The 15,199-nt window shown below is 39.8% G+C and overlaps 1 protein-coding gene across 1 annotated transcript; it reads left to right on the top strand.

Annotated features, from left to right (window-relative positions):
• The first annotated feature begins 1,304 nt into the window (after positions 1-1,304).
• scgn (secretagogin, EF-hand calcium binding protein) lies at positions 1,305-11,814 on the top strand. The gene is made up of 11 exons (XM_080471102.1): positions 1,305-1,505; positions 2,013-2,083; positions 4,145-4,237; positions 6,943-7,032; positions 7,569-7,625; positions 7,857-7,934; positions 8,463-8,518; positions 9,236-9,281; positions 9,391-9,450; positions 10,717-10,785; positions 11,089-11,814. Exons 1-11 carry the CDS (start codon positions 1,436-1,438, stop codon positions 11,218-11,220), a joined length of 822 nt encoding a protein of 273 aa, XP_080327228.1. The 5' UTR covers positions 1,305-1,435; the 3' UTR covers positions 11,221-11,814.
• The last annotated feature ends 3,385 nt before the right edge of the window (positions 11,815-15,199 follow it).

The following is a 15,199-nucleotide window of genomic DNA, read 5'->3' as shown; positions in this document are numbered from 1 at the left end:
ACTCAGCTTTTCACAGTCGCCCACATATCTCACCATTTCTTTTTTTGTGCCTGATATTGGCTCTGTATGAGCAGTGTGGAAAGGGCAAAGCTTCTCTTTTATTGTACAAACGTCTAATACAAGGCAGGGCCAAAGGTCTCTCTGGTGCACCTCTCCTACTTTACCGGTGTCTACTGATGTCTTTTTGCAGGGTTGTGGTTACATTTTGAGTCTTTGCTCCTAACCATGGACTACAAACAACACTGTACCTGCTGTATATAGTTAATCAGATTTGATTTTCATACATGATGAACTTAAACAATACTTTCTTGTGTCGAATGTGTTCAAAAACACTGAAAAAAAAAAAGAAAAAAAGAACATGTTACTACTTTGCAATATGTTTTGACCTGTACACTGTATTCTGAACCAACACCCTGACACGGGGAAACAGTCTGAGACGCCTTTGTCCATTTTTCTGTCTTTCTTTCTGTCTGTGGGACTTCGGCCGCAGTACTCTGTGTCTCTGTTGCACTGTGCAAAAGACTGATGACGGTTCTATCCTGAAAACTCATTTCAGTTGGTTCACAGGGTGGAGAGATCTGAAAATATCCAGTAGCATTAAGTCCAGACCTCTGAGTCTGTGTGTGTGACTGCATGATGTGGCTGTGAGTTGTACTGTATGTATATATGGGCTTTCATAGGTGTAGATGCGTGTGCGTGTATCTGAATGTGTAGCATATGCACTTCTATTATACACACTACACACATACACACATGTGAACTCGGCAAATCCTATATTGTTTTGGTACTAAGTACACTACTATACTAGGGGTTTGTTTGTAATTTATTTGGAATAAAAAAAAAAAATAGTGGCCGGTGACTTCTTGATCTTTGGTTGTTTTTTTTTTCTCTCACTTGTACATTGTGTTTATAACTGTAGAGATTAATTCTTTGTATGTATTAATTTGTTATTTGATGTGATTGATTTAATGTTGCATTCATCCTGATTCAGAAAAGAAATAATGCAAAGCAATGATTTATTTTTTTTTTTTTTGAGCTGGATAAAAAAAAACCGATTCAAACTCAGAATTACATGTTTGTTTGTTTTATCAGTCTTTTTTATATCTCGTCCGGGTTCAGTATTTTTCACTCAGTTGGTTGTGGACATTTCTTCATGCAGATATTAATACTGATTAAAATGATTTGACAGGCTGTCTCAACATTTCTGGCTCTTCTGGTTTCTGTGTTGCAGTGACACCACATAACCACTAGAGGGCAAACTAACTGCCACAGTGAACTTCCTCTCTTCCTCAGGGCCACTCGGAGGGGGTGTGGGGTTTTTCTCACCAAGTGACAGAGCAGCATATGTTAACCAAGCAAGCAGCTGAGCAGAGCAGCCCAGTTTACCACAACAGACATTTCTCTGTCTTAAAGTTGGCAAGCCCTCGTTACAACCATGGACAGTGCTTTTAATAACCTGGATGCAGCCGGTTTTCTGGAAATCTGGCAACACTTTGATGCAGATGGTAAGAACATCTCAATGACATTTTACTGGGGGGGAAAAAATTAAGAGTAAATAGCTTATTTTATACAAGTTTAAATCCGAGTTTACAGGGAATAATTTAATTAGAATAATTCAAGTATATCTTGGGACATATACTGTATTTAGAAAAAGCAAGACAATAAGGTGAAGTTTGGCTATTTTTTTTTTTTTTGGGGGGGGGGGGGGGGGTCTTTTTGATCTTAAACCTACAGGTTGGTTTATTTCAAAGAATTGAAATACATTCACAAGGCACTTGATGGCACAGACTGTTTTATACTGAAAGGTGTTTATAATATTCTGATCCTGTCTAAGAAATTCACCTCAAGCTACTGCCAGCAGGAAACTCTAATATACAATTCCTAATGAAGATGGGTCGACTGGTGTGAAGTAATATGAGACCGATCAAGTACAGTTTAAAAGCATGCCCACTTTGTTTAAAATTCTAACTTTCTTGATATTAACTTTTTTTTGTTTTTTTTGGATTGGTCAGACAATGGTTACATTGAGGACAAAGAGCTGGACGAGTTCTTCCGCCACATGATGAAAAGACTGGGTCCACAGGTGAGTCAGCTTTCTCTCCATCACTCCCATCAGTAACTCGGGGTGGAACCAGTGAAGCAAAATATGATAATTTCCTCTGATAAGGACAAAAGCGCCATGTGTTCATGCATATGCAGCCTGGGTGATGAGTCGAGGTTTTATTACCAGCATATGGACGATAAAGGCCTGCATTGTCTTCTGACTTTCCTTTAAGGTGTTTTACAGTAAACTAGAACTGCACTACTGAAATGCATGTCTGCCAAAACTCCTCCAATGACATCATGTGATATAAGAGTTAAAGCTTGAATTCTGGGAAATGTGATTTGGATGTAGTTTGCAGCATTAGTGCCGCGTCCTGTGTGGGCTGCTGAACGTCTCTCCGTCTGGGTGGGGTGACTGTAAAGATATTGGTCACAACATAATTAAAGAGCTCTGGGCCCTGTCAAAGGGAAAAGCACTTGACTTGGTTACAACCTGGAAAAAATAACATTGGTTTCTGTGTGAGGGTGTGCACTGACGGCACACCGTGTTTACTGAGCAAAGCTTAATGCAATTACACTGATTAAAGATGGACACCGGACTGCTCGGTTACAATGGAAACCCAAATGAGCGTACACCTATTAGTGCACGTCTTTGTGTGTGCAAACTCACTTGGATGCTTATTGGATTGATCTAAAACACACTGATCACCAGCCACATGTTACTCTTGTGCCTCTAATCTTTGCTCTCTACCAGTAATGCCCCCAGGAGGATTAGTGGTCAATGGAAGAGTCTGAAGCTACAAAAAAAAACAAAAAAACACAGCAGAGTCATTCTGTTCTCTCTCATTCGGCTGCTTAAGTGTTTGATATGATTAACCACAAAATGTCTTCCGATCTGTTTGTTTTCCTATGTTCTATTGGATCACAACCGGTGATTACACAATTCTCTTCTGAAGCATACTTTCTTATCGTTCTATGATATTGCACCAAGAAAACAGCCTACTTTTGAACTCATTTTTAATTCCGAGTTCTAAAACCAAACGGTGACGTGAGTGCAGGCAGAGATGAGTGATGACACTGCAGCTCTGCACCACATAAACTGATGAATCACACTTTAGCACCAGAGAACGTCGTGTTTCTATAGTTACTGTACAAAAATTAGGGCTCATGAGGCAGATTGGGGAAGATAGACCACTGAATAGAAATAAGAAATAAATTCAATTAAACTGCAAGTCTTCACGTCAGATGTTTCTGGACCCTGAGAAGGAACCCGGTCTACCAGAGACTAAAGACTTGAGATAAAGGTCTTTCAAATATCTAAATGTGTTAAATTTTATGCATGAGCATAGTTTAGGATTGGCGTTAACTGAATCACAATTTCTTTTATATTTAAAGTGTATTGAAAGATCTACACTGTTTTTTTTCTCCAGGTGGTAAAACAATCTTTCAAGTGGAGTGTGAGAATTAAGACATTAGGCTTAATTTTCTGAGTATTGGAAGAACAGGGGAGTCCAAGGTTGTATGAGTGAGTGAAATGAAAGCTTTAGAAACAGGTAGTTACAGAAAGCCGAGAAATTTGTCTCAAGAGAGTATCCATGGTGACATTGCTTAAAATAAATGGGAGTCAGCCATTGGAGCTGTTTTCAGCATCTTTCATAACATTTTCTATCTTATTGTTTCCGATTTGAAGGAATCTGTGTACTATATCAGTTCATTCAGATGTTTCAAATAGCTGTTTTGCCCACTTCGTTTTTCACACCAGAGAAGTTATTCAGCCAGAATATTATGATAGATGAAGGAGATGACACCGCACTTGCAGAGATTTACCGAAATAAATGAATATTACGTTGAATAAAGCGTGAAATTTATTGGTCAAGAGACAAATTGTGACGGTGACACAGAATCTGAAGCTAAGGTGTTTCCTGTCTGAAGGATCATTGGTGACCCCCCATGGCCATTTGCTAATATTCTATCTTTCAAAGCAGGAAAGTTTAGCAACAAATTAAAATTTGCAAAATGACTGATGAGTTTTTCATCGAGTCTGTGTTCATGTTAATGGATGTAAGCAGTTTCTTCCAAACTAATACTTGTGTCTTTCCAGGAGAAAGTGACTGAAGAGAGAGTGCAGAGACTGAAGCAGAGGTTCATGTCGGCTTACGATGTCACCGCTGATGGGAAGCTCCAGATTCAGGAGGTGCAGTGATAACTCGGTTCAGCACACATCCAGACTCCGAATGGCTCAGGATCACACGCAGCTTTCACCTTCCTGCACACTTTCTTCAATTAAGATCTTCATCGTCTTGCTTGTCCCTCTTCAGCCATTTCGGCAGGCTATTTTGTTTGTTAATGTAAAGACAGTCAAAGATGGAAAGCACAGAAAATCACCCTCAACTAGATAGTTAAAGAATTTACTCCGTATGCACAGGATGAATGACCTGCGTTAAACTATATAGTACCTAATGCTAAATCTACCAATGTACATCTACATTAAAAAAAATCTTTGTAAAAGGCACAGGACCTCTCGATAGAAAAAAAAAAAAAAAAGCTGGTTCTTTCAGGAGATTGTACAGTAAAACTCCCAAATATTAAAAACAAATCATTTTCATTTAACCAAGGTTGATTGTCAACATATTTCTTTGACTCATTTGGTTGATGCCAAGAAAAAAAACCTGCTTCAACAGACTGCAGCTGTTGCTCAGACATTGAAAGCCATTTCGACGGCCCACTCTTGCTAATTGATGCAGTTCCTGGCACAACAGCAGCACTTCTTCAGAGCAATGAAGTGAATTATCTCTTTTTTTCCCCCTCTGGAAAAGACACTTTTACTTGTTCATTAGGCCAGCCCCTAATGTACTGCACCCACAGACCTCACAAGCTTTGGCTGTTACTCATAAAGCCGGAACAAAATCAATACACATTTCCATAAGTGGCCCTTTGAAGACGTTGGTGTACTGTCGCTGATGCAAGAACTGTGCGAGCAACACTGCTCAAATCTGACTTTGTCCAACGCCCAGCATCGTGCTCAAACTCAGAATTTGTTTCTGTAATTAATTTAAGAAGATTCTCAATCAGAAAGCCAATGTCCATGTTTCAATCTACACCAGAACCTCTCTCTTTGCAGTTTCTACAAAATACAGTGTAAGGATGAGTTCAATGCAGCTTCTCCGAGCGTCCTTGGACAGTTCAAAGACAGGATAACTTGCAGGATAACTGATTTCCCTAAATTGGCAGAAAAAATGTGATTGGCATTGTGATGCACTTGCAAAGCGCTGTGTATACTGCTTTTTGCGTAGTGGCAGCTTGGATGTGAGTTTGGGTGTCTGTCTCTCTGTGTTTGCCCTCCCTTCACCCATAGGCAGCAGCGTTCAGCTTGAGCACCTGAACTGTGTAAAGCAGCAGCTTATAGACTATAGATAAATGCAATTTGTTATGGTTTCTTCTCAGACTTATTATGAGAAATCAGGCTTGATTTGTCCTCAGACCCTCAGAGTTTTCTCGCTTTCCAATGTCTTCCAGTGTTTCTCTACTGCTATTTACAGGTGGTTTGTTCTTCCTAATAGAATTACATGTAAGTAATCGCATTTGAGGACATCAGTTGTTCCAGCTGAGTGAGTCCATGTGTGAGTGTTTTTTCTGTGGAGCTGTACGGTGTGAGAGTATATCGGCGCTGCCCTGGGTGGGCTGGACATTGCCGATGATGGTGATGGTGAACAATGATGATGGCCGGTCGACTGCAGCAGCTGTATATGTTGCTTCACACAAAATTCTGACAAAGACAACAAGGTTGTAACAAATGTCTTTTACAGAAAATAGTTGAAAAACATTCATTTAATATGAAGATCTGCAAGCGCATGCGACTGTGATCACCACATGTACTCTGATGCAAACCTTTAGATTTCCTCAGATCAGTTCCTTCTGATGATTCTGCTGAGGAAGTGAGCAGGTCAATCAAAAAGCCACATCCTGTGCCATAGCTGGAGGAAGTGCTGTTACTCTGCAGCAGCTTTAGATTGCTCACTATGACAATATTTCCTAACTAGAAAAGTTTAAAGCCAATAATTAAAGCACATCAGTGCTATTGCTGCAGGAGTCCCTACAATAAAACAGATCATGTATTTATTTGATTTATTGCATATTTAATTGAAATAATTCCCCAAATCTACCCTTTATTCTCCTTAAAATAAATAAAAAAAGCTGATTTTTATTTGTTTTTGACCAAGTTATGTTGTCTAGAATGAGCAACATAAGCTTTAGGTGTGGTGATCCTCTGCAGTTGGCCAGGCCGTTGGTGCATTGCGCTTGTTCTGACTGAAAGCCATACTCGCAGCTTTGTGACCAGAATGACTGCAGTATCATCTTGGATTTTAATCAGAATGATGGCAAAGGCCAGTTTAATCTGCTAATGGAGGGCTGATATCGTTAAAGAAAGGGCTGGCGGCAGCAGAAGGACATGAACAGGGGAGGAGCTCAGAGGAGCCAGTTAAAAGGCAGGCCCATTTAAAAGATTTTAATACACAATAAATGTTTTCTGGGTGCTGCTTCGCTGTGAAAATTTCCATATTCCTCCAAGAAATCTGCACCAAAAATGTATTTTCAGGTTTGAAAGAGATAATTCACAGACATGGTGGCACTACTCTTGTTCAGGGCAGGCAGTGACCGATATATATCTAACACACCTGATTCAAATGATTGTGTTGCTCCCAAAGCTTTTGTAACACTCACTGACCTCAGTGACCTGAGTCCATTGATCGCAGGTGTGTTATTGCAGAAGGGCGGACCCATGTCAGACCCAGGCTCAGGCTCAGACCCAGGCTCAGGCGCACTGGATTAGACTGGAGAAGCCTCACAGAGGATTCAGTGGTCTTTACTCAGACCTCTTCACTATTATCTATTTTCCAGTTGGCCAACATGATCCTGCCTGAGGATGAAAATTTCCTGCTCGTTTTCCGCAGAGAAGCTCCTCTGGATAACAGTGTGGATTTCATGAAGGTAAACTCCTCCAGTCACCTAACATCAGCTGCTAATGTCTCCTATGCTGAAGCCAATGGTCACACGAGCAGGCACATCTACCAAACACTTGATCAGCTTAGACTCTTAATAAAGATAGAAGCAGGTATCAGTACAATCTGAACATCCACGGAGGGATCACCATGACTGAGCTGCTAATTCATGTATTTAGATTATGTAGAATTATTTGATTAAGAGTAATACATTTACATGTTGAAGTGAAGATGCCTCAAAACTGTACAATAAGTTCTTATATGCTTGTCACATTTTCCAAGCTTCTCATGTTTTAGAGCAGCCTGTTTTTTTGGGTTTTTTTTAAATGCCATGCACACATGTCTCTTGGGTTTTATCAGGTTTAACTCAACTGTAAATTGTTCATCTTATTGTTAGGCGGGTGGCCATCAGGATCTTCGGCTGCTTCACCAGCTGTATTTAAATGATCTGCAGTTTATCATTCGCCTCTCCGCTGTGGCGCGCCTGTAACTAATGTGGCTAATCTGCCTTCTTACCCGCTGTAGATCTGGAGGAAGTATGATGCTGACTGCAGCGGCTACATATCGGCTCAGGAGCTGAAGGTGAGCTTGTCGAACACGGGCAAAAAAAACACCCGTACAAACTGCACTTTACTGACAGTGTTTGCACTGACAGAAAATATCTGTATCATCACAATCTCGTCCTCCTTGTCTTCTCGGGCTTCTGATATCATCAAAACTATGTTTTTATATTAAATGTTTAGTAATACTCCTTTCAAAAGACACTCAACTGAGCAGTTTTGTGTCTGATTATGTCTCTCCTTTCATTTTAAGGCTTTCCTGAAAGACTTGTTTCAGCAGCACCACAAGGAAGTGTCGTCTGATAAGCTGGAGGAATACACCGACGCAATGGTACAACAACACTTGCACTCAATAGTCAGACCAAAATGGAGCTTGTTCGTCTGAACTGCATGCACATTACTCCTTTGTTCAGTCGTTAAACCTTCTGAAGCAGCTCGCCTGTTTATTTAGGTATGGACTGATTGGACTTGCTGACAGTTTTTGTCATGACATCGTCTCTCTAAACGCTCTGTGCAGCTGGATGAAGGTTGCTGTTGAAAAGCCAGATAATATCAGTGATAAGTTGTGCTGTTATGAATAATGAAAAGCTGCGGACTGAAAAGATTAAAACAAGTTTTATGGGCGGCTGCCGCTTTATAAACATTGCAAAAGGCAACAGAGACCAATTATATTAAATGTTTTGTTTTATGCGTCTTCTGTAGAAAATAGAAGTAGCCTGTTTCTAGAACTTAATGTTCTTAAATTGAGAAGCGAATGACCCTACAGAGATGAGTATGATCTTACGGGTGCTGCAATCAGCTCAGGGTTTTCATTGTCTGTCTTTTCAAAAAAAAACAATATTTCCTGATTCTCCTACAGATGAAAATATTCGACAAAAACAAGGATGGCCGTTTGGACCTGAACGATTTGGCCAGGTATTTTTAGGACTGTCACTCCGAACACTCAGAGCTCGGAAAACATTGCTATGATTTGTCATCATGACATTTTAAAATGTTTCCTTGTTGCCTCGCCTGCCAGTTAATAGTGGAGGAAATGGCAGGAGGACATCCTGATACTCTGAACTGTTGTTTTTGTTTTAACCCTAGATGGTAAGAGATTTCAGGAGCAGGAATATGTACTCGAGTACTGTGGATCCATTATTGTCCAGTATAGGCTTGTAAACCAGTGGCTGCCATCACATAAAGCTTTTGTCCCCAACCTTTTTTCAGAGACAATCTACTTTAAAAGAATTAAGCAATTCCCAATGTTGTGCTTCACTGTTGGCCACATAACTTGTATAATTTGTAGTAACAAAAACGAAAACTCTACTTTCCAGGAGACAAGTTACCTTTACTCCTCCTCAAGACTTAAATTGGGACACAATTTGTGTTAAACACAAATAACACATCAGATGAAGACACTGAGGCTTTACTAGTTCATGGAAAATGTTTGAAAATTTTAAGAATGGCAGCAGCAACACATCTCATCTAAGTTGGGACAAGATCATGTTTACCCCCCCCCCCCCCCCCCCCCCCCCCAACACACACACACACCCTAATCTCTGTCTTAATATCTCGGATGGAAAAGTTTTGACAGAGGACTGTTGGCTTTTTATTTCCTTCGGTTATTTAAATCTGCATTTTCTTCCCAAGGATCTTGGCTTTAAATGAAAATTTCCTCCTCCAGTTTGAGATGGATGTGAGTGTTTTTGATTCTTGTATAGATGTGTATATTTGTTTTAATAAGATCAAGCTGATGAGCCCTCCTGTTAAATTTCTCTCCTCTTTATCTCCCAACTCTTTTCAAGGCCGGCAGCAAAGAGGAGAGAAAGAGAGACTTTGAGAAGATCTTTAGCCATTATGATGTTGTAAGTACAATGACTCTCCATAACATGGTGACTGCTGTACAGTAGAACATTAAAGAAATCTGCAATGACTGTTACTCTGCGGTGAAATGTGATTTTAAAAGGAAAATCTGGTGTTGTTGAGTCAGATTATCTTTTTTTTTTGTGGATCAAGTAACTTATATACATAAATAAGAGAAAGCAACATGTATATAAAATAAACTTGGGATTAAGATATGATGTCATTGAACATTATTAAAACATATTTACTCATAAAGTAGGACTCGACCAAAGTATTGTTTTTCAACGATTTGCATCATGTTCAACATGAAATGGCTTCACTACTATCTTCCCTACCAACTGATATCTGTGCACGTTTCCCGTCTGAGTTTCAGATTTTCTCATTCAGCATAGTAAGGGACTGGTTTGTTGTAAAATGACTAAATAAAACGACCAGACATCCTTTCATATTTTTTCTCAAACTGTGACGGGACAATGCCTTCAGAGCAGATGTTTACACATAAATATGATTAAATTGAGCATTTTGTGGCTCTGTATTGCCAACAAAGTGACCCAACAGGCAGTTGAATTTGATCTTTATCAGGTGTGTGACAGAGCAGGCTGTTTCTCAGAATAGTTTACTTGAAGGCAGACAACGAGGAAGTCATTTGTGGCAGTCTAACCGAGGTGGCAACCCGTCCGATAGAGGAGATAACGGTCGCTGCTGTTTTCCATTTCCTCTTAGTAAAGATCTTAGATTGGCATGCTGTGTGGTGCTGTGCATAAGAAGACTTAATGAAGTGAAACTGAATACAAATAGCCTTATCTAACTTTTTTTAGTGAAATGAAATGACCATCATGCAGTCAGGTCACTGTTTGGGGATGAGTTAACTACACAGCTTCCTGAGAGTCTGAAAAGCTTTGTAATACGTGGTACGCCCAGGACAGGTTGCCAGTGATACATTCATCCATCAATAATATCAGTCGTTCACTTTCTGAGTAGCGTGTATACAAACATATTTGATCAGAAAAGTCCAACATGGGTGGGATTTCTGAGGTTGGTGAAAATGCACCTGAAATACCATCTATTCTACTTCAAACTAACTCGGTGCGCTGGTGACGCATCCTCGTGTTTCAGGTTTACTTTTTGTCAGGTGTTCGGTGTGTGAGCACTCTATATGATTTACATCTACATTTTAACAAAGTGATATTCATTCGAGGCCACAAGAAGGTGATCCAGCTAAGAGCCAACGTTAGTTGATCCTTTGCATCGTTCTTTTCTTTTTTAAGAGTAAGACCGGAGCACTTGAGGGTCCAGAGGTTGACGGCTTTGTTAAAGACATGATGGGGCTCGTCAGGGTAAGACTTTATGAAGAGTGATTGATTCTACTTGTGTGTGAACTTGTTCAACGAACTATAACTACTGCTGCTTTTTCTTTTTTTTTTAAAAATCTAGAAAATGTCACTATTATTCACTCTCAGAACAATTCACTCCGAGTTGATAAACACGAATTGAATGAGTTTAACTCCAACATATGCTTGTATTATTTTAATGTCTAACACTGACAGACGGTATATAATATATCAAAAAGTTATGTCATGAACCACTTCATTGAAGGTTTAAATGTTGTTCTCTCCATTTTCTTTTCCTTCCCTGTTCAGCCCAACATGACTGGTTCTGAGCTGGACGAGCTACGAGCCATTCTGCTGCGCCACTGCGACGTCAACAAGGACGGGAAGATCCAGAGAAACGAGCTCGCCCTGTGTCTGGGAGTCAAGCCTAACCCTCAATGAAGAAGTCCGTTATATGTGCTGTATTATCTATACTGGTTGAATGTTGTCTTGATCCAGATGACTGGGTTACTCATGGTCAATTTTCACAAAGTGTTCTTGAATGCCAAATTGTGACATTGGTTGATATTGTCTAATGCAATGAGTTGTATGCTGTACCAGACAATGAGCATGTTTCAGAGCCAAAAGTAGGTTTCTTATATTTATCTAATTTTGTTTAAGATCTGTGTCTGTGATGAAAGATTTGTGGAATATTAGTGTGACGATTAAAAGCAAACATGGAGAGAGACTTGAAAGCTGAATGTTTCATTGTTATATGAAATATTCTGTTGATGTAGCCACTTGCATGACTTTGTTGTAAAGCTTAGGTAGAGGATGTTAAGTCTGTTTTTGATCTACTGGGCTGCTGAGAAATTGTGATGGCATGTTTAATCTTTACTTTTTATAATTTTACAGTAGAATTGAACCACTTTTCTGCAACTTAGATGGAACTTTTCACAAAGAACAGCACCTCCGGATTCTGTGAGTTGACATGCACTGGTCGGCTCAGGCTAAAACATGTGAACCACTAAATCTTAAAATACACCGAGCGTTGTCCTTCTGTCTCGTTTCTTGTGAGATGCGTCAAGCTGACATAATGGGTTTTTGTTTGGGATCTGGATAATAAAAAATAGTGCTGTTAAGTAAATGGAAAGGCCTCAAGCCAGTAAAAGGGACCTAATGGTGCAGACCTAAAAGCTTTACTTTGCCTCAGATTGCCTCATTGCCCTTTGAGTTCCCATGAAGCAGTGTTGTGTCCTTGTGCTGATACTGTCTCTATCTCGAACTGTGTGTTTGTTCACTCAACAGAGGAATCGCTTTAAGTGGGCTGCAAACATAAGACCAAGTCTATGTGAAATAACCAGATTCACTTCTATGTTAAGCATGTATGCACTGTAAAAGGCTTATAAATCCGCGTTTGTGTGGGCAGAGCAGCTGCTACACATCTGCTGCAAAACAATTTCCCATTTTGGCTGAAAGCTTTGCTACTCTGTGACAGGACTCATTTACACTCTTCAATCTGCACAGAACCTAATCAAACCCACATTTTTTCACTTATTATACATAGTCTATTTGGAGTTTGCTCTATAGCTACCTTTTAAATAAATGGTGTGATTCAGACCAATAATCCTTTTGGTATAAGGATTATTAAAAAGAAAAAAAAAAGACAACCACCTCATCTGTCAAACAGTTTGGTTCTTCTGTTGTGGTCGAGACATGCAGCAACAAACAGGAGCGTTGACTGTGCTCAGGTTCAGCCAGAGGCATCAAAGCTGATGGTTCAAGGTGATGGACGTGGACGTGGAGGTCTTATTGAGCAGTTCATACGATATCTAACAAGTCATTCGCCTGCTGAGGGTTGTAAAAAGACACCAAGCATAATTCTGTGTTAAATTACTTTTGTACCTCTAAATTTATAGTAAAATTATAAATTCTTATTAAGATAAGCCTACGCATAGTTAATGATTGGTACTATATTTTATCAGCTTCAAAAGCAGTGGATGACTGACAAATTGTGCAAAAATGAAAGACTGCCCAGTCCACGCTGTTCGTTCTTGGACATTTTTGCCTTCTTGGCATAAAACCTGTGTTAAAGTAGTACTGACACTTGTAAGTTATATCTTTTAAAGGTAGTGGAATTACTTTGCTCATAGGTAAAGACACATGAGCTGATCTAAGCACTGTGTGGGTCAGTTTAATGACCAATTCACCTATTAAGTTTATCAGTCAAATAATGGCATACAAACATTTGGTTTGAGTTTTTCAGTCTATGTTAAAGCTGCATCAAATGAGATGAACTACCAGCGTGTAGACGGCAGAATAAAGGGAAGCTAAAGGAAGGACTGCAACAACATCTACACCAACATGATCTGCACTACAATATAATGGCTGGTTTGATGTGCACAAGGATTAAACTGATCTTTCCCACCAGCCAAAATAAACTGCAGCAGCTGTTCAGATGGACCAAAGTTTGTTTTGGCCAAAGCAAACAGGGAAGGTGAGAAAACACCTTCAGACTGCTTTTACCACTTAGTGGCAGAGCCCAAATGGCCATGCTTTAACAACTGTTAGAGAGCAAGAGAGAGATGTTTCACATTGTGCAATGCTGCCCTTTAGTGGCCAGCCTTCAGTGGTGCCGATCTTAAATGGCATTATTTAAGTTAAGAATTATATCAAATGTGATCATTAAACAAAAGGCATTGATCCTGAGCTGGCTGATGAAATTGCTCTCCACAAAACCCAGAATATCAAGTGTATTGCTGAATGCAATTTTCCCTCAAGCTGCTGCTTATGTGTAAATAAATAGAAGAAGCCTCTGATCGGGGGCTGAACATAAAGTGCAGGTTTCCTTCATCGCCAGAGGAGGGCACTAATTTACCATTCAGTGCAGGAAACAGTTCACTCATTAAACAAGACATTTATACTGTAAAATGGAATGGTGGTTGTAAAACAATCCCCAAACAGCACTTGACACGCGTAAAAGCTGAATCACGTTTAGTGGACACCGCAAGCTTGTAACGTGCTCCCTGCTTTAAAAGTTTGTTAAAATCAACGACGCAATTCTTTCCACCTTGAGAATGAAAACATGCTCGTCACCACAGTATGTTTGTTGAGCAGCCACAGCCATTACTTGAATGAAACAGTCAAAGCCTTTATGAAAGAAGCGCTCACTGCATGGAGCTTTATGTGTTTGCTGATGCTTAATAGAGAACAATGACTGGTTAAATTTATAAAGGCCTCGGCACCAGGCTCCTCACGGGTACAGACAACTGACCCCAATTCTTATTTCATGTCTCTCCTCCCTTCTTCTTCTTTTCTTCTCAACCTCAAGAGTAAACAACAAATAAGAAAGCTGCTGTAAATCGTGACCCTTAAAAGTCTCCCCTCGCCCTCCGTTAACGTTGCGTTTCTGTCCCTCACCAAGGTGAATCCTAACATTCCCATTCCCAGAGTGTCACTGCTGAATGCAGCTCCGGCGACCTATAGGCCGAAATGTAAACATAGCTCACATGGTTTGCATCTTCCAGGTCCCCAGTTGCCAGGGATTCAAGTGAGCACCTCCACGACTTTTCCACTGAAGGTTAGTCAAAGGAAAGACGTGTAAGAGACCTTTGAAATTTGTCTCCGAGTCAGATATCATTCTTTCATGGTCAAGTCAAACAGAATGTGTCGACAGGCACAAGGCGGAGCAATGGCAGAGGGTCAGGTACAGCAAATCTTCCTTTAATAATAAACCAAATCCTAGACAGAATAGAAAATAACAAAACAACCTGGGAAAGGGATCATTTCAATGGTGCTGACATGTGCTAACATTGTTGTAATGTGGACATGCCTGCATTATTATCATTATTATAGTATTATTGTGACACAATAGTTTACCTAGTACTGAGAGAGTACTAGTCTAATGACTGATTCACTCATTACGTTCAGCTGAATAGAGATCATTACATAGGGTGAGGATGATGCTCTATAATCTGGATTCATGAGGAAATGATAGCAAGAACAAACGTGTGCAAAATATCCTTTTCAAGTATTAAGTCGGTTTTTCACCCAAGAAGTTCAAACAAATATGATGGTACAAATCCAGGACACTACAAACTGTGACTATCTTAACAACAAACAAGAGTTTCCTGCTAAAAAAAAAACCCTAAAGCATGACTTTGCTGCTGGTGTTAGACGACGTTATTATTGTGATGAACTTTATGTCCATCAGGAGGCACGCACAAGATTCAAATGGCACATCCTCAGCGAAAGACTTGGTGCTCCAAAATAATGACGTACAGTAAGTAGCATTTCAACAGGGACCACAAATGTTTGTTTGTTTTTTTTACTTTTATTGTTCAATGTCACTGCATTTCCCCAAAAAAATATAGCGGACATTAATAGTTTATGAATTATGTGGCACAGATAAAGTGAAGTTTGGTTTACATTTACACGAAAC

The sequence above is a fragment of the Lipophrys pholis genome (genome assembly GCF_963383615.2).
Source record: "Lipophrys pholis genome assembly, chromosome: 9".
NCBI classification, from domain to species: domain Eukaryota; kingdom Metazoa; phylum Chordata; class Actinopteri; order Blenniiformes; family Blenniidae; genus Lipophrys; species Lipophrys pholis.
This window is presented reverse-complemented; position numbering and strand designations above follow the sequence as displayed.